Source organism: Bufo gargarizans, chromosome 2 (genome assembly GCF_014858855.1).
Source record: "Bufo gargarizans isolate SCDJY-AF-19 chromosome 2, ASM1485885v1, whole genome shotgun sequence".
NCBI classification, from domain to species: domain Eukaryota; kingdom Metazoa; phylum Chordata; class Amphibia; order Anura; family Bufonidae; genus Bufo; species Bufo gargarizans.
In genome coordinates this window covers 105,670,530-105,691,243 of record NC_058081.1, presented here as the reverse complement: position 1 = coordinate 105,691,243, position 20,714 = coordinate 105,670,530, and the positions used below count along the sequence as shown (strand labels likewise).

The window sequence follows — 20,714 nt, the reverse complement described above, 5'->3', positions numbered from 1 at the left end:
CCCTTCTCGGGCACGCTGCATAATCATCCCTCGGTGCCTATTTGGCCATCTATTGACAGCATGACCCAGACGTTCAACAGCATCCAGATCATGGCATCAAATAAGTCACACCAAACAAAAATATTGAAAAACTTTACATTTCACACTGCCCCAATCCTGTCCATACCCGATCTACATAGTAGAATATACAGACCAAAAGCATTTTCCAATTTTTTATTTTTTTTTTCAGTACTCAACCGCTATTCAGACAGGTGTAATACAGTTTTTTTTTTCTTTTTCTGGGCCCATATTATGGATGCAACATCCAGACTTTCCACGGTTCATCACAAACAGAGGCGATCTAACTCATTTTCTGGTATTGTGTCCATAATCCTAGAGTAATAAACTCCCCATATTATACCCGTCAGAAAGTGGCCTTAGTTAATTTAATGTATTATGAAGTTCAGGGATTTATCATTGTTAAATACATTTTGTATAGCAGAATGGAAAATGATATACTACATAATTCCCTATACTTGTGTGCAAAAAAGTTGGTTGTGCATTCCAGCGGATTTAGCATTTCTTTAACACATGCATGCTAAACCTGCGGCCCTCCAGCTGTTGTAAAACTACAACTCCCACCATGCCCTGCTGTAGGCTGTTTGGGCATGCTGGGAATTGTAGTTTTGCAACAGCTGGAGGGCCGCAGGTTGAGCATGCCTGCTTTAACACATGCAGCATTGAGTGCAGACATGTGGTAAGTATGAACTCTTTCATCACATCTTACAGTTTTTTTACTAGATTTTATTTATCAAACAGACTACGTATTTTAGTCGCAAATTAGAATTATTGTCCAATTTTTCAGAATAATCATGGTTTGCGTCAAATTTTCATGAAGGCGATTGTGTGTATTAACCCCTAAGGACCCGCGTCGTACATGTACGGCGCAGCTGGACGTGACTTAAGGACCAGGGTGCTGGGGCAGGATCGCGGGGGAATCTGGGCACCATGGCTGCTTTTACCGCTCTTTCGGTCATTCCGCCCCCTGCAGCTTCAAGCGCTGCGATTGGCCAGTCAATGAAGACTGGCACATCGCAGCGCCGGAAGCAGAAGGAAGCTGCGGGGGGATGTCATGGGGAGGTGACTAGTTCAGCACCGTTCTCCGAGGTCAGGCAGGGGACTACAGTGTTTGGCATCCCCTGCCAGTGCTGCGATTGACTGGAACAACGCTCCAGACAATGGCAGTGTTATAGCAGCACAGGAAAAGGCTGAACCTGTCTGCAGGCAGCCATTTTAGCTTGTGACTGCATGCAGAGAGGTTCTGTGCTGCTGGTTGGCTTGCTGGAACACCACTGCTTACTGGTACCTGTGAAAAGAAGAAAAGAACAACATCTGGAACATCTGCTGCAGTGATTTTTTTTTTTTGCAGCAACAGAAGTTCCAGATCCCTAATCCACCCCCCATTGCCAAGCCCTAATCCCTGTCCCTGTCCCTATCCCCCCGCCCTCCCACACCCCGGTCCGATTTTGGCTACCGTGAACAAATTGTGACCTTTTTATCTGGCTTTTTTTCCCCCCTGCTCTGGACCACTTTTTATGTGTGCGAGCTGTAAACGCCAAGCGCTGATCAGTCCGTAATCCACTGTATGTATCTGCAGTAAATTTTTATACTGCAGTGTCTGCACGAACGCACCAAACATCAGCTTGCGTGCGTTCTGCAGCCCTTAGCACCAATAAGTACCTTATTTTTTTTTACTGGTAGCTTTTGTGCTCAGTTTTCTTTCTTTTTTTTTTTTGGGTGTAAAAAATACATTTAGTGTTAAATAGAAATCTATTTTAGGTAGTGTTAGTGTAGATTTTTGCACGCACATAATAGCTGTGTGCATGCGTGCGTCCTGCACCTGCTGAGTGCAGATTCCATTTCTCCGATCGGTCTGCTCAGCTCCATATACACATATATAGAATTCTATTTTAGTTCAGTAGTGTTAGTGTAGATTTTTGCACGCACGCAACATCTTTGTGCGTGCAAGCATCCAGAAATTATTATTTTTTTACTTTTTTTTCTCTACTCCTTTTCACTATATTTTAAATTTATTACAAGCCCCTTCACGTGTCAAAACACAACATACACACCCCTCACACTAAATAACGGTTTACACATTTCACACCCCAAAGAAAGAAAAATGGCCTGTCCACCCCTACGAGTATACTCAGCTGAAGAGCCATACACCATGCTTGCCTCCGATACAGAGTCTGCCAGTGAGTGAGAAGTGGATGCCACATTCCTCTATTACTCTACCCCCTCATCATCATCATCATCATCCGCTGATGAGGGACCCTCTAGAAGGCGCCCCAGAACAACAGCTGAGGCAGCCCCCCCGAGTGAGCCCATATGGAACACCACCCCCTGACCATTATCAGCCCCAAATTCCATATTTTGAGGGCAGCTCTGGAATACAGATAGACAGTGCGGGCTTCACTGAACTAGATTTTTTTCAAAATCTTCTTCTCTGAAGATTTTGCAAATTTAATGGTGGCCCAAACCAATTTATACGGCCAACAATTCATTGATCAGAACCCTACATCGGCATGCGCTAGACCCCTAGGTTGGACCCCAGTAAGTGGAGCAGAGATGAAGAAGTTTTGGGGACTTGTGCTGCATATGGGCGTTGTTCAAGGTAAGGCCCGTCCTTGACCACTTTAAACACCAAGTTTTCTGATGTGTACAACCCTGACAATCTTTTCAAAGGGAGGATTAGATTCCGCCAGTACCTGCCTAGCAAACCTTCAAGATATGGCATAAAGATTTACAAACTTTCTGAGTGTAGCTCCGGGTACACCCACAAGTTTTGCATTTACGAAGGGAAAGATTCCCGGATAGAACCCCCAGAATGCCCCCCCATCCTAGGAGTTAGTGGGAAGATCATGTGGGACTTACTGCACCCACTGCTGGATAAGGGTTACCACCTCTATGTAGATAACTATTATACCAGCATACCCCTAACTGCCAGAGGTACTGTGGCGTGCGGCACAGTGCACAAAAAGCAGAGAGGCCTCCCTAGATCCCTGGTAGGGCAACCACTGAGAATGGGTAAAAGTAGGGTTCTCCTCCATGAGAACATGCTGGTGGTTAAGTAGGACGTCCTTGTACTGTCCACCATTCACACTAACACCAGCTCCCCTGCTCCTGTACGAGGTACCACAACCACTACCCCCAAACCAGTTTGTATCCTGGACTACAACATGCACATGGGAGGGGTGGATCTTTCAGATCAACTTCTGAAGCCCAACAGTGCCACACCAAAAACAAAAGTGTGGTACAAAAAGCTGGCCGTACACATTGTACCATTGTACAGATGGCAATGTGCAATGCGTACATGCCATTTCAATCTGCAGGCCACACAGGAACTTTCCTTCAGTTCCAAGAGGTGGTTATCAAGGCCCTAATTTTTCAAAGCCAGTCCGGGGAGGGTCCCAGTACTTCAGGAAGTCATGGTGCCCATGTTGTACCAGGGCAACATTTTCCAGGTTAAGTTCCCCAGACACCAGGGAAGGACCCCAAAAGAATGCAGGGTGTGTTCTAAAAGGGGGATAAGGAAAGACACATTTACCACTGCAATCAGGATTGTTTTAAAATCTACCACTCATCCATGAAGTATTATTTAATTTCATCCATGATGTACCCTGTAGTTTTACCACCTTATATCTCAGATTTAGTCCGCATAGCTTACAGATCCACTTTTCACCAACCACTACGTATTTATTTCTGTGAAACACCTGTTAGGTCAAAAGTGCCCTTTCCACCCCTTAAAATGTTCGTACGGGGTGCACTTTTTAAAATGGGGTCACTTCTTGGGGTTTTTAATTTCTGGGGACTTCAGGAATTTTTTTTAAATGCGACATGGCACATGCGTCAATGTCTGCCAATGCTGTTTGACTCTAGAGCCCTGCTGTGCGCCCATACCTAATTTTTGGGAGCGCATATTGGGTTGTTGCTGTATTCGGGGGAAATGGGGGACAAAATGTCGGGTGCATTTTGTCCTGTTACCCTTTGTGAAAGTGAAAAATGTGGGTGTAAAGCAACTTTTTCTAGAAAAAAAATAATGAATTTTTTCATTTTCACTGCCAAGTGTTTCCTAATTCTATGAATCACCTTTGAGGTCAAAGTGCTCACTACACACCTTGAAACATTCCTTGAGGGGCGTTGTTTCCAAAATGGGGTAAACTTTTTGGGGGTTTCCACTGTAGGGCTACCTCAGGGCGTCTCCATATGCGACATAGCTCCCAATTACCATTCCAACTAAATCCGCTCTCCTAACGCCATATGGTGCTCCTTCCACTCTGAAGCCTGCTGTGCACACATACATCAATTTTTGAGCACATATGGGGTGTTTCTGTAAACTCCAGAATCAGGGTAATAGATTGAGTTTTGTTTGGCTGTTAACCCTTGATGTGTTGTAGGAAAAAAAAAAATTGATTAAAATTTAAGATCTGCAAAAATAAAAAAAAGGGAAATTTTTAAATTTCAGTCCCATTTTCCTTTAATTCTCATAGGACACCTAAAGGGTTAACAAAGTTTGTAAAATCAGTTTTGAATAGCTTGAGGATGTAGTTTCTAAAATGGGGCGATTTATGGGTGGTTTCTAAGGCTACTTTCACACCTGCGTTTGGTGCGCTTGTATCTGAACAGACGGCTCCGCACCAATAATGCAAACGCTTGTATCTGTTCATAACGGATCCGTTTGCATTATTTATTTAAAAAAAGTCTAAGTCAAAACGTTTTCAATTGCACCATATTGTGTCAGTGAAAAAACGGATTGTAAGTCAGGACGGATCCGTTTGGCTCCGCATAGTCAGACGGTCACAAAAACGCTGCAAGCTGCGTTTTAGTGACCGTCTAAAAAACACACCGGAGACCAAACGCAGCCAAATTGATGCATTCTGAGCGGATCCTTATCCATTCAGAATGCATTGGGGCTGAACGGATCCGTTTTGGACCGCTTGTGCGAGCCCTGAAACGGATCTTACAAGCCGACCCAGAAACGCCAGTGTGAAAGTAGCCTTATATGTAAGCCCCACAAAGTGACTTCATAACTGAACCGGTCCTTAAAAAATTGGATTTTGGAAATTTTCTTAAAAATTTTAAGATTTGCTTCTAAACTTCTAACATCCCAAAAAAATAAAATGTAATTTTCAAAATAATTAAAACATGAAGTAGGCATATGGGGAATGTAAAGTCATAACTATTTTTGGAGGTATTACTATGTATTTTGAAAGTAGAGAAATTGAAATTTGCTTTTTTTTTTATAAATGTAAATCAAATATTTTGACTCAAATTTACCACTCTCATGAAGTACAATATGTGACGAGAGAACAGTCTCAGAATGGCTTGGATAAGTAACATAGTAACATACATAGTAACATAGTACATAAGGCCGAAAAAAGACATTTGTCCATCCAGTTCGGCCTGTTATCCCGCAAGTTGATCCAGAGGAAGGCAAAAAAAAAAAACCCCTGTGAGGTAGAAGCCAATTTTCTCCACTTATGGGGAATATAAACTTCCTTCCCGACTCCAATCAGGCAATCGGAATAACTCCCTGGATCAACGACCCCTCTCTAGTAGCTATAGCCTGTAATATTATTACACTCCAGAAATACATCCAGGCCCCTCTTGAACTCTTTTAGTGAACTCACCATCACCTCCTCCTCAGGCAGAGAGTTCCATAGTCTCACTGCTCTTACTGTCAGTAAAAGCGTTTTAAAGTTATCACCACATAAAGGCCTCATGCACACGACTGTGCCGTTTTTTTGCGGTCCGCAAACCACGGATCCGCAAAAAACGGAAGCCGCCCGTGTGCCTTCCGCAATTTGCGGAATGGAAGGCCCATTGTAGACATGCCTATTCTTGTCCGCAAAACGGACAATAGGACATGCTATATTTTTTTTGCGGGGCCTCGGAATGGACTAACGGATTCGGACAGCACACGGAGTGCTGTCTAAATCTTTTGCGGCCCCATTGAAGTAAATGGGTCCGCACCCGAGCCGTAAAAACTGCGGCTCGGATGCGGACCATAACTACGGTCGTGTGCATGAGGCCAAAGTGACATGTCAAATTTGCTAAAAATGGCCTGGTCCTTAGGGTGAAAAATGGCAGGGTCCTGAAGGGGTTAATTATTAGGTTATATTTTTATACACAGCATGTTTTGCACTCAAGAAATATAGATTTTGGTAGCCTAGAAGCAGTTTGCCGGGTACAGTATACACATTTAACACAAATGTGGATGATGACCATATATCATATGGCCTCTGCCAGTGTTTATAAGAGCACAAGCACGGCGGTGGTACCTTAATATGTTATTTTTACATAGTGTTTTATGTGTAAACCTCTGCTTGGGTGCGAGTTTAAAGTTCAAATGTTTTTTTAATGCCTTTCTCCTGTTTGTCACAAACTTACCAAAAGGCAGACATGGTTATCAACAGTCAGTCAAAGCAACTGCAATTATCAGGTTGTCTGCTTTGAGGAAATTCATAGGTTTTGGGGGTTCACTTAATTTTTTTCAAAGGCTGTAATCCCTGTATTTTTAAAAGGTTGCTAGTTTGATTTCCAGCTTAAAACCAGATTTTGGGTCTTTTCAGATCTGGTGATTATATGAAGATATGTGCATGCAAGTTCAGGCCTAAATAGTATATGTTGAACGTGTGGTGCATATAACCTTCTGTTTGGGTTACACTTTTATCCATTAATATCAACTTTTTTTAAATGTTTATTAAAAATTACACTTTGTGGCAAAGTCGCATTTTGACAAGGTGTCGGGTGTCTACTTTCAGAAAGTAGGAGTGTGATTTTTTTATTTTGGTTTTATTGTTACATGTCACCAGGGAAATCAGCCTCAGCTTACGTACTAGCCCTGCAGTGAGGCTGGAGTAATGTGGTATTACATGTCATCTAGTAGGAGACTCTATCCCCCTCCGAGAGAACCATGGGGCGTATGGACAGGAGTTATCGTGGAAAGATCTTTAATAAAGTCATTACTTATAGGTAGTGTCAAATTTAACCCAACATTCTTTGACGTCTGATTTACAGCGATACCTTTCATTTCCTGAAGTTTATTGAAAAGTCGTCCAAAATTCTCCAGGTCCCCTTCCCCGGAAGTAAGGCTGGCGAGTTCTCGAATATCAAGGTCCAACATGGGGTCTGAGGATAATAGCAGGTGGCTTTGTTAGTTAAACCTCTTGGCAGAAAGCTTTTAGTGTATTTTTAGCATATCCTCATAGTGCTCCCCCTGTGCAGGCTGGTGCCGGGCCAAAAAACACCTCAGCTCAAAAAATAAAATGCACAGATCTCCAGATCTATAACAATAACACCACAAAACCTGATGATGGCCTATGTTCTAGTGGACAGTCATTTACAAGGAATGCCAGGGCTGAGCCCTTCTAGTGGCAGAGTACTGGCAACTGAAATGTGTTGGCACAATTGCATTGGTTATCATGGTGTGAGGGGGGGCGACATGACCCTCGTGTACTGCTCCTCTACATGGACTATATGGAGGAAGTGCAGAGAGATTGTGCTTATAGCAAGTATTAAACGTCCCAGTATTTACTATGCATCGTATTGGGCACAATCACTGGTATCTGCCTGCCAACTGTACATTGCAGCAAAACACTGAGTACAATATGTCTACAGAGAGCCAAGAAGAAGGGATGGAAATGATCTCTTAACAAGCTCTGCCTCTGATGCCACCAGATGTAAGGCAGCTATCCTATAAGTCAATGGTTGACCCTTTAAATAGTCCTTGAGACATGACTCATATTTAAAAAAGCAGCCCTTTCTCCCCAGAATTCCAGAGGAGCATGTATAGCCTATAAGCCTCCTCACGCCAATTTAGATGCTGTCCATAAGGAGAGATAGTACCCCCCAAAGACCGTGAGCTATGCAGGTTCACCATCTGTAATGGCTACAGTATAAACCAACCCCATAACTGGTTATCAAGGTGAATCCTGCTGCTCAGAAGACCAGGATCTCTGTAGACGGTCACTGAAAACTCACCCACTATAGTATCAACCTGAGAATCGCTATGGCTGCCGGACTCCCCAGCACGCCCTTGATCCGTGGAAGGCACCATGGCGGCTCCACTGGACACAGAGACCTGAAAGGTATCATTTAAGCATATACTCTTTAGATCAAGACACATTACAGCATACCAAGATCAACATTTCTCATATACTTTTGACTCCATGTCAGGATGATACAGCTCTCTGTACCGGAGACAGAACATACGGCATTTACAGCATATTCAGATCTTACCAGAGAAAAGCTGGGGAAGAGGGAAGGATGTTGTCAGTGTGACCCCCAATTACTGATGTTTTAAAGGGGTTTTCTGGGTGTTTAATACTGATGACCTATCCAGTAGGGTCTGCTCCTGGCACCCCCGACGATCAGCTGTTTGAAGAGACTGCAGCCTCTTTCTAGGCCTGTGACATCACATTCATTAGTGACATGGCCTAGGAGACACTCCGCCCCATTCATGTGAATGGGCCTGAGCTGCAATACCAAGCACAGTGCATTGCTCGGTAAGCTGCAAGGAGGTCGTGCCGCTCATCGGGGCACCGTGGCATCTTCAAACAGCTGATCAGCGAGGATGTCAAACCCCCACTGATCCGATATTGATGATCTATCCTGAGGATAGGTCATCAATATGGAAACCCCTTTGGTCCAGCATGCTTCACTCCACAGTGATTAATTTTGTGCTCTAGGGCTTAGCTTGCACCTAGGGCTGCCGGACAGGAGTCCCCAGTAATTCATGTGATCTTTAACAACACAGTGATGCCTGGTTTTGATATAAGCATTACTAAACCCCAGCTGCATAAGGACCCACTGACAGGTTCCCATTAAAGGGTAGATACATCTTCATTCATTCTCTGCCTGGATGTGACAACCACCTCATCAGACAGGGCTTCAATAAAGGGATCCCCAGTTACAGTTACTGGACCTGCCCACCTCTATCAGACACTCGTGGCATATCCGATGAATATGGAACAGATGTCTGCGATGGGAACATCCCTTTAAGCCTGGTATACAGTTACACATATCTGAATTTAATAGGAGAAACACAGTAAGGCTACTTTCACACTTGCGGCAGTGTGATCCGGCGGGCAGTTCAGTCGTCGGAACTGCCCGCCGGATCCGCCAATCTGGATGTGACTGAAAGCATTTGTGAGACGGATCTGGATGCAAATCCGTCTCACAAATGCATTGCAAGAACGGATCAGTCTCTCCGCTTGTCATGCGGACAGACAGATCCGTCCTGTATCTTTTTTCAAATTTTACCCATCTGCGCACGCGCAGACCGGAAGGGCGGATACATTCCTATGGGGAAAAATGCCGGATCCGGCATTCAGGCAAGTCTTCAGTTTTTTTGGGCCGGAGATAAAACCGTAGCATGCTACGGTTTTATCTTTTGCCTGATCAGTCAAAATGACTGAACTGAAGACATCCTGATGCATCCTGAACGGATTGCTCTCCATTCAGAATGCATGGGGATATGCCTGATCACTTCTTTTCCGGTATAGAGCCCCTAGTACAGAACTCAGTGTCGGAAAAGAAAAACGCTAGTGTGAAAGTACCCAAAGATTCTATGGTAAACACCAGACTGCAGCATTGCCTGATGGATCGCGATACACCATACAACATAATCACTCACATTATTCTGTGGATCCCCGTTACTCTCTGTACTGTGGTTCATGGCGGTCAATGAGCTGAAGATCCCATAGGACTGTTCTGGAATGACATGGAAATGCATTGAGTCAGCAAGTGGAGGACATATCTGAAATACAAAGACATGGAGAATCCTGGACCTAGAACATCTTCCAGTGTAGTGTATATTGTGATGTGGAGCATTGTCCTAATAGGAAACTAACTCCATACGTTGATGCTGTCCTTTGATCACTAAATTTAGTTCTGCCAACAAACTTCTCGATAGTTACGTGACAGTGATTTGGGTCAATGTGTCTTTAGATCTCTATAAAAATGTGGCACAAACTTAGGCCCCCGGTCGTGTGAATGCACCCTTACCTTGTAGCTGCCTTAAAAACCGCCATTACATGCATTATTTTTTCCCTACTGCCTGCACCACTTACCACTCTTCATCTCCACATTGGACCACACATTGGCATTCAGTGCTTGAATTATCCGAGTGACACCAGTGGATTCGGGGAAATCATCTAGATGATATAATAAGATGAGTGAATGTTAGAGCATACAGTAATTCTTGGTTGATGGCCTAAAATATCCACTGAAGTTTCCAACCAACCATCTTCATCTGGCAGCTCCTCGGGATTCAACTCGACCAGCTCGAACCCATGCTGTATACACCATTCCTGAGCAGTCTGGCGGCTCACACCTGAACAGAAGGCATCAATCCGATTAAACCATCATTCTATATAGCATTGCTTCAAAAATTCTAAAGTGACCTGGACCTCATTCCTTAAAAACATTTCCCACATCACTGGCGTACTACCATGGACTAGACTTAGGAAACCTGTCTGTGTTCTGGGTGGTGACCATAAATGATCATTTTAAACGGTCCGCACACGGGTGGTATCAGTGTGTGATCCGTTTTTCCCTGTAGACCCATTCAACGGGAAAATGTAAACTGCAATTTTCTCAGCATGGCCTGTGCAGAAAACTGCTATACCCATTGACTTGTGGGTCAGCGTTCAGTCCAGGTGCTGCTACACTCGGGGAGAAATATCATTCGTCTGAATGAGGCCCAACACCATCTACAATAAATCAAATGAGTCCCCACAAAACATAAAAATATGTAATAAAACAATTACCACCTTTAGAGACTAGGATAATATGTTCTCGTCCAGACATAAAATTCAGATACAAATATGTGAGGATAGCTACATTGACATCTCACTTGTCTGAACGAGGACTGAAGTGGTATGGTCCTAGGCTAAGCTTGAGGCAGCGGCCCTCTGCAGGCTAAACTGCTGGTCGCAGAAGGCTACAAGTGGTACGAGGACGTTTTCTATTAACCCCATGTTGGGCACAGCTGCTCCTCACCTGTATCACATGCCCGATCACATACCAAGATCATAACATCTAGCAACCAGTCTTCAAGCAGCGGAAGCCAAGGCGCCACCTTCTCCAAACCGGCCTTCTGTTATGGGATGTAAAAATACCGGGTTATAGGAAGAGAATATTCATGGCTACACAAGCCCATTCTTTGTTTTACAGGTCATGTATTGAGGGTTGACATTTGCAATTAGGGGAGACTAACACGACCGTCCGTGTTTTGTGGTCTGCAAACTATGGATATAGAAGTCAATGAGTCCGCACCATGATGCGGCGTACACACGGCCGGTATCTGCTGTTTATGGGTTGCAAAACACTTACTAAGGCCTAAGAAAGCTATTGCCAAAGGGTACATCCATACGTGACGGACATGCTGCAAACTTGCTACTCTTTATAGCTTTTTACAGTACCCACAATGCGGATGAAAGTTTAAAAAAAAATTCCATCCACATAATGCAAAAAACTGCTGCACATATTGACATGTGGTGCAGAATTTACATCCACAGCATGACAACTTTATGCTGCAGATTTCCACTGTGAGCTTCACCCGTTGTAATGCATAGAGTGAAATTTGTGGCAAAGTCCACAACAAATCCGCACTGGACTTTCCAATGTGGAACCGCGGTATGATCCACATCGTCTGCACTGTGTAGCCGTGTCCTTAGGGGAGAAGTTGGTGTCAGCTACTGCTGGTGCTTAAAAAAAAAAGAGGATCGGACAATTTAAAAATCCAACCTTATCCTTGCTCCTTCTGATGCAGATGCCTGCCCCCAGAATTTGGTGCATCTTACTAGATGCTTCTCTTCCATACACCACCTCTTGGTGGACTTACTTCAATATTTTGTGCCAACATTTTATCAACATTTGGGGACTTTAAACCCCACCTCTTTTATAATCCTCATCCCTTTTCTAGAGACTTTAGAACTGAAACGCGTTTAAGGTTAGTTTTACACCAGTGTTTTCAATTTCCTCTATCGAAATCTGTCATAGGATCTCAACAGCGGAAAAAAAACGCTTCCGTTTTGTCGCCATTCATTGTCAATGGGGACAACTGAACGAAACTGAGAGCACCAGAATGCCTTCCGTTCAGTTTCATTGCATTCCCATGACGCACACAAAAGTACAGCAAGCGTATACTGACACAATAGAAAACGGATCCGTCTCCCATTGACTTTGAATGGAGTTCATGACTGATCAGTCTTGGCTAGGTTAACGATAATATAACGGATGCAGATGGTTGTATTATCAGTAACGGAAGCGTTTTTTGCTGATTCCGGACGGATCCAGCAAAAACGGTGGTGTGAAAGTAGCTTTAGAGACATAATAAACCTGGCACAAGACACGTACATCAGTTTTTGTTTAGAAAACGGAGACAGAATTCTGCTGAATTTAAATCTCTAGAAGGAACAGCTATAGTTCATTATATAAAATAAAGAACATTTATAAAGCATATGCAAATATGGACTGAATAAAAATAAAGTGAATATATACCAGACCTTTGTATATACAGAAGTAAAGCTGCAGAGAATTCACATTTACCATCCAGTATCTGCTACACCACACGCAGAATCCAGGTTCCCATAAATGGCAGTCTGTACTCTGCTGGCTGTAGGGCACAGCATCTCCCACAGCTTTACAGCTACAAACGTGTATTTAGGGCAGTGTTTCCCAACCAGTGTGCCTCCAGCTGTTGCAAAACTACACTTCCCAGCATGCTCGCACAGCCAAAGACTGTCCAGGCATGCTGGGAGTTGTAGTTTTGCAACAGCTGGAGGCACGCTGGTTGGGAAACACTGATTTAGGGGTTTGCTGTATATGCAGTTCTCCAATACCTAAAAGTACAGCCGGCTAAAGGCGACCTTGGATTTTCAGGTAGCTACATACCGTACTTGAAATTTCCACCCAGCAGACAAACAACTAGTGGAAGTTATTTCAGAGTGTTTATCCGATTTGGAGGAAAAAAAACACGGCCTGAAATGTTTTTCTTGGTATCCACACCTTTACTCAACAGCTGCTGAATCACTCATGTGAGAGGTTAAGGAAAAGTAGCAAGACTCCTACAAAGCCTGCGCATTACATGCCTCGTCTCTTCAGCTTCTGGACTCAGATGCCCCCTACTGTAGGGTAGAGGGTCTTTATGAGGAGGTTGCTCATGACTGATTTACTCTGGGGCTTGACCTGTAGCTCCCAGGTACTTCACAGCTTTGGTGGTCCTCCGTAGGAAGCTTCTATGATGTCCTTATACCCCTTCTGTTTTCTGAAGATCTCTGGTCCTGAGCTTCACCTTTGGCCCCTGCACCTCCAGGTACCGCTCTATTTCTTTATTAAAGAGAATGAAATCCCCCTCAACTACCGTAATGTGTAGATAGCGGAAGAGACAGATTCCAAGGAGATAATGATTAAATCTGAGCTCTTTAACACTCCCCTAAAAGCCAGCAAAAGGTCTGAGCTCTGTATTGTTTTGCACCCCTGGACTCCTAAACCTAGAGAAATCGTACAGCAGGACTCCTAAACCTAGAGAAATCGTACAGCAGGACTCCTAAACCTAGAGAAATCGTACAGCAGGACTCCTAAACCTAGAGAAATCGTACAGCAGGACTCCTAAACCTAGAGAAATCGTACAGCAGGACTCCTAAACCTAGAGAAATCGTACAGCAGGACTCCTAAACCTAGAGAAATCGTACAGCAGGACTCCTAAACCTAGAGAAATCGTACAGCAGGACTCCTAAACCTAGAGAAATCGTACAGCAGGACTCCTAAACCTAGAGAAATCGTACAGCAGGACTCCTAAACCTAGAGAAATCGTACAGCAGGACTCCTAAACCTAGAGAAATCGTACAGCAGGACTCCTAAACCTAGAGAAATCGTACAGCAGGACTCCTAAACCTAGAGAAATCGTACAGCAGGACTCCTAAACCTAGAGAAATCGTACAGCAGGACTCCTAAACCTAGAGAAATCGTACAGCAGGACTCCTAAACCTAGAGAAATCGTACAGCAGGACTCCTAACCGCTTCATTAGCAGAAAGGGCAAAGGGAGTTCAGAGATGATAATCACAGATATGAAAGCCTCGTCTCTTCAGCAATCCTGGCATTGTAGTAGTTTAGGGTTGGTTTTCATGGTACCAGATTCCTCTTCTCTCGCTCGTGAAATATTGCTTCTTCAAATGTTTATTTTCTACTTTTGCAGCATTTTAACAGCTGTCAGGATACTGTCCAACCAAAAATATTTCATTTCCTCATCTGACTTTCATATCAGTTGTCCCACAGACACTTACCTCTGTGCTGTCAAAGTATACAACGAAGGCCTGGACGGACTCTGCCACCTGAGGGGTAACATGTGCTGTGCTGGGTACAATGCAAATATTCACATTGGCCGAGTAGTATTTGTTGTCTATCCTCCATGGGTACCGTCTCACTTCCTCAGCTTCTTGTACAGGTGCAGGGAGCTCTTCTGCTCCAATGATCTCTGCAAGAAACAAATGTGTGTAAATGTACAGGGCATTCGGAGAGTCTTCAGAGCTTTTCAGTTTTTTCACATATTGTTATGTTTACGGCCTTGTGCCGAAATAAAATGGAAAAAAAATAATAATCATGTTTTCCCCATCAAACTGCAAAAGAAAAAAGATAATTTTTAGAAATTTTTGTTTATTTGTTAAAAACGAAAAACAAAAATTTGGCATGGGCATAAGTATTCTGACCCTTTAGTATGACAAATGAAATTTAGCTCTGGGGGCCTTTGAATTCTCGCGATCATCTCTGAGATGTTCCTACACCATGATTGGAGTCCACCTGTGGTAAATTCAGTTGATTGGACATGATTTGGAAAGACACAGCCCTGTCTATATAAAGTCTCACAGCTGGCAATGCATATCAGAGCAAATACCAAGCCATGAGGAGGAAAGAACTGCCTGTAGAGCTGAGAGACAGGATTGTGTGGAGGCAGAGATATGAGGAAGGGTACAAAAAAAATAATAAATTAAATTAAATTAAATTAAAAATTCCCAAGATTACAGTGGCTTCTGTAGTTCTTAAAGGGATTCTGCAGGCTTTTACTATTGATGATCTATCCTCAGGATAGGTTATCAATATCAGATCAGCTGTATGAGGAGACGGCGGCGCAGTGTGCACATGCTTTCTCCCTTCTCTCTTCCTGTCCGCTGCTGCTGTCTACGGCAAAGACCATAGACCGCAGCAGGAAGAGAGAAGGGAGACACACTGCGCAGCCGTCTCCTCATACTGCTGATCGGTGGGGGTGCTGGGTGTCAAAGCCCAGCCGGTCTGATATTGATGACCTATCCTGGGGATAGTATACAATAGTAATAGCCCCTTTAAATGGAAGTTTGGAACAACCAGGTCTCTTCCTAAAGCTGGCCACTCCAAACTAATGAGTCAGGGAAGAATGGCCTTGGCAAGAGAAGAACCCAATGGTCACTCTGTCTGGGCTCCAAAGAACCTGTGTGAGGATTGGAGAAACTTCTAGAAGGTCAATCATAACTGCACCACCAACCTGAGCTTTATGGCAGAGTGGCCAGAAAGAAGCCTCTCCTTAGTAAAAGCCCATCTAGCAAAGAAAAGCAACTAAATGACCTCAGAATGTGAGAAACAAGATTCTCTGGTCTTTTGGCTTCAATTCTAAGTATCTTATCTGAAGGAAACTAGGCACTGCTCATAACCTGCCCAATAGCATCCTAACAGTGATGCATGGTGGGATTTTTCCGTGGCTGGGACAGGGAGAGACGGGTGAGGACTGAGGGTAAGCTGAATCGAGCAAAGCTTCTTAATGAAATCCTGATCCAGAGGACCTCAGACTGGGCTGAAGGTTCACCTTCCAACAAGACCATGACCCTAACACAAGACAACACAGGAGAGGCTGAGGGACAACTCTGCGAATGTCCTTGAGTGGCCCAGCCAGAGCCCTGACTTGAATCCAATTGAACATCTCTGGAGAGACCTGAAAATGGTTGTGCACCAACAATCCCCATCCAACCCGACAGAGCATGAGAGGATCTGCAAAGAAAAATGAGAGAAAATCTCCAAATCCGAGTGTGCAAACCTTGTGGTATCATAGAAGTCTGGAGGCTGTAATCACTGCCAAAGGTAATGGACTGCAGAATAATGGGGAATATTCTGACCTTGTTTTTTGTTTTTATTTTAGCACAAGGCCGCAACATAACAAAAAGTGAAAGGGTTTGAAGACTTTCCGAATGCACTGTCCATGAGGATGACTGGAAAGCCCACTACTGAAGAAAGCGTGTCACCTGGAACAAGGCAGCCCAGGGGGAATAAGACCCCCCGTCAGCCTATGCTTGGCCAACGAGCATTTTGCAATAAGCATTTTTTAAATGGATTTGCAAGAAAAAAAAATAAAAGTAATCATTATACAGGCACCATACGAAGAAAAACACTTGTAATGCATCAGATACAAGTTCTTACTGATGACGATTGCTTTCCATTGAAACTAATCATATTCACCATGGAATCTGCTGTGCAAACCTGCAGCGTGAATTGATAATATGCAAATTTCAAATCGACCCCAAATGTCAAGTTTTCGTCAGCATTTGTAAAATCTTTCTGCTACTGTACTACACATAGAAATTCCAGAGGAAAACCTGCAGCATATCTGCCATGTGTAAACACATCCTTAAATAGGTTGTGCCATCTCAGACAGACCATGTTTGATAGGTGCGGGACCACCTCTGGGATGCACACCTATACTTAGAACGAAGCTGGCAAAGTCCCGGAGGGCGCACGGCGTATGCGTGTCCATCCTCCATTGATTCCTATAGAAGCACCGGCTCGACTATTTCCGTCAGCCCCATAGAAGTGAATGGAGAGGTGGCCGTGCCTGCACAGTGCACCTCCCATTTGTTTCGAAGGGACTTCCAAAGAAATGGAGGAGGGGAGCACATGCGCTGTGCGCCCTCCGGGACTTAGAGGAGGAGTTTAAAATGAACCCGCCAAGTCTCCATTTTCAACTCTGGGACCCGCAGCTATCAGACAGAGGGGCATATCCTAGCGACATGCCCCCAATGTCTGAGATGGTACAACCCCTTTAACCTTGGTTAACTTTCTAACGTACTTTGTGTCTCAGTGCCTCCTATCATCAAGATCTCCTCTTGAAGTCAGTGAATGGAAACAATTTTTTTTATTTTTACTTTCAAAGACCATATTCATGTCCTGATTATGTCTAACAGACACAGAACATAGCTGATATACACAAAGGAGTTTTATATCAGGATTATAAGGATATCTCATATCTTATCGGTGGGGCCGCACCAACTACAACTCCTACTGATCCCTTGCATGTCCCTGGATAAGGCCTCTTGCCCACGACCGTATGCTGCCCTCTGAAACATACGGTCCATATGTCCCGGAGCGGCATTGATCGTGCGCACAGCATCATAGATTAGTAGTTCTGTTTTCAGGAGCAAAAAACCTGTTTCAGACAGTTTTATTTTTTTCAGTCTCATTTACCGACTGATTTTGCTCCCGTTTTGGAGGCATTTGCGCCTGTTGCCCCTATTTTTTGTTTTAAGACTAATTCACAAGTTTTATAACTTTTGCACCTATTTATGTAGGTGCGCTTTATTTTGCACCCGATTTAGGTGTAAAAACAGTCTAATATCTACTCCACTTCAGGACTGGCGTACATTTTGCCTACTTTCACAGAGATGTGCGCCTAATTTCAGCTCACTTGCGCCACATTTTTATGCGCATACTAATTAGACCAGTCTTAGTGAATATGAAGCTGTCATGCAAGAAAGCGACCACTAGAGGTCAGACTTAAACCAAAAAAGAAAAGCCTGATTTATTAATGGATAATAAATGAATATGCCGGTTTGTTTGTTTTTTTGTAAAAAACAAAAGGCAAGCTTGATAAATGTGCCCCATTGTACTTTCCCTGCGATGCACCTGCTTAGGTCTGGTGATCTGTGAGTGCCCCACTAATCCGTAAGTTAAGGTACATGCCAGCAATATGCCATTACTTATATTGGAAACCCCTTCAATGAGATGTTCACTGGTGCAGGCTGGACGGGCTCACAACAAGTATACAGGCTCTTAAAGTAAAAGGACATTCACTGACAGCAAGCAGCGATCATGAACTGCTCACAGATACCCATGCTGGGCACCTTATGATAAAGCAGCGTATTTCTGAGTGCGTTTCCTATTGACTTTCAAATCTTCCAAACTAAGGAGCGGTGCCCGCCTCGCAGACACTTGTAAAACACAGGGCTGCCTTCTCAGACAGGCTGCTCCTCCAAAACAAATGTTAGCCCAGGAATGTGCTTTGAACGTGTGCCCTCCGAGCCTGGCTCCCGAGAGGAACCGAATGGGAGCGAGAAATATGCACATAACACAAAAAAGGCTTCTGTCAGGTTTCCCGACAACTGGCTTGTTGTCACCCCCTTTGCCGAAATATGCGATCTTCGGGTCAGTCTACACCAAGCGTGCCAGGAGCTTAATGGAAGGTTCAGCAAATTAAGGCTGACCCTTTCATGTCTGCTCCAAAAAAAAACATTGCACCCATCGTAAAAGTGGACATCCAGGTTCTGGCATCGAATTGACAAATCTTCTTACGCTCCGTTGTAGTTTATAGTCCTTCTGTCCTTACTGTAATGAAAGTCAGGTTTCCAATAAAATCTGTGTAAGGGCGGGCTTACACTCCACGACTATTGGGCAGATTATCAGGAAGGAATCATACTACGAGAACGCTCGTTCCCAGTGATCTGTTCAGGTGCAAAACGCTTCTTCATCGGTGACATGATCTTTGGTGCGGACACCTCAATCATCGTTTCTGGGCAGCAGATCTTGCTTTCTCACGAGCAGGCAGTTACTGGGAAGGAATGCTTTCTTCCCAATAAAGCAGTGAAAATGCTCCTTAAGTAAACCACAGCCAATCTAAACAATCAGAGCTGCAGTGTAAAGCATTGCAGAAAGAGAAGACAAGCATAGTGAGCCTGTGAGGCCGGTGGGGGACTACTGACCAACAATGCAGCTAAAAAGTAGCTAATCAGTTGCATTTCCCCAACCTATGTATTCAATTGAGCATGCACGTGTTCTGAAAAAGGAGATGGGAATAAGCCACAGCCTCAGATGACAGCTTAACCTCTGTCCATGATGAAAGCCAACATGCCCAATCCACTGTTCCCCTGACATCTGCCATCAGGGGAAAGTTAAGGTTATTAGATGTCTGATTGGTGGGATTATGACCCTCACTGGGTCCTAAAGTTAGGCAAAAGTAAGAGGAGACACTATGTCCACAAGAGGTGCCCTACATGTCTCCATAGAAGTCTACAGAGACTGGCTTCTGCCATTGCTCAGTCCAGACTAGTATGGCAGGTGCCGCTGCTCTCTTCCTATGCTTGCCTACAGCGGACACTGGAGCCCTTTCTAATGACTAGCTGGGGTCCCAGCAGTAGGACTATGGAGTCTATGGTGTGGACCACTGGACACGTTTATCAGGTTCAACCAAGAAGCCACTGATCCAACAATATACAGTACACAAAAGCATGTGATATTACCGCTAGGAATTGCAGACAGGAGGTCCCGCTATGAGGGCCCAATACATAGCTGTACGTCACAATAGCTACATGAATAGGAATGATGCTTACCACTTTCAACTTAAGGGACCCAAGACCCTAGGGTCACACCCGGGGTCTGCCATTTCTCTTAATCATCTTTGAGATGTTCCTACACCTTGATTGGAGTCCACATGTGATAAATTCTGTTGATTGGACATGATTTGGAAAGAGACACCCCTGTACTCTATATTACATCTCACAGCTGACAATGCATATTGGAGCAAAAACCAAACCATGAGGAAAGAACTGCCTGTAGAGCTCAGAGACAGGATTGTGTGGAGGCACAAATCTGGAGAAGGGTACAAACAAATGTCTTCCTACAGCTGCCGCCCCACCAAACCAAGTTATCAGGGATGAATAACCCTGCTAAAAGAGGTGACCAAGAACACAATGGTCACTCTGGCTGAGTTCCAAAGATCTTGTGTGCAGATGGGAGAAACTTCTAGAAGGTCAACCATCACTAAGGCACTCTACCAATCTAGGCTTTATGGCAGAGGGGCCAGAAAAAAGCCTTTTCTCAGTATAAGACACATTAAAGTTTGCAAAAGCACCTAAAGGACTCTCAGATTGTGAGAAACAAGGTTATTCTCTGTTGTGATGAAACCATGAGTGAGACTAAATTCTTAGGGCTGTTTCACACTAGCGAGTCCATTGCGGGAATCGCGCTCCGTGTGTGAGTGTGATCCTCCGTTCTGGACTTGCAGGAGCGCACGGCATTATCATGATTTATAATGCTATGTGTCTCTGCATGGCCTTATTTCTACAGAATCATACTGACAGCTTTATGTCACTAGGATTCTGTAGAAATAAGGCCATGCAGAGACACATAGCATTATAAATCATGATAATGCCGTGCGCTCCTGCAAGTCCAGAGCGGAGGATCACACTCACACACGGAGCGCGATTCCCGCAATGGACTCACTCGTGTGAAACAGGCCTAAGTGTCATGTCTGGAGGACAATACCATCCCTGCAGTGAAGCATGGTGGTGGTCACCTTCGAAAAGTCAATGATCCTAAGCACACAGCCAAGACAACACAGGAGAGGCTTAGATACAACGCTGTGAATGTCCTC

The 20,714-nt window shown here is 44.2% G+C and overlaps 1 protein-coding gene across 1 annotated transcript in view; it reads right to left on the bottom strand.

Moving 5' to 3' along the window:
* AAGAB (alpha and gamma adaptin binding protein) overlaps positions 1–20,714 on the bottom strand; it is a 41,820-nt gene that overhangs the window by 5,875 nt on the left and 15,231 nt on the right. The window contains exons 2-8 of the mRNA XM_044279372.1: positions 14,335–14,525; positions 11,047–11,143; positions 10,289–10,378; positions 10,116–10,199; positions 9,680–9,756; positions 8,026–8,125; positions 7,069–7,173 (exon numbers count right to left, since the gene is read on the bottom strand). Coding sequence (XP_044135307.1) covers positions 7,069–7,173; positions 8,026–8,125; positions 9,680–9,756; positions 10,116–10,199; positions 10,289–10,378; positions 11,047–11,143; positions 14,335–14,525 — 744 coding nt within the window. The remainder of the gene's footprint in view (positions 1–7,068; positions 7,174–8,025; positions 8,126–9,679; positions 9,757–10,115; positions 10,200–10,288; positions 10,379–11,046; positions 11,144–14,334; positions 14,526–20,714) is intronic.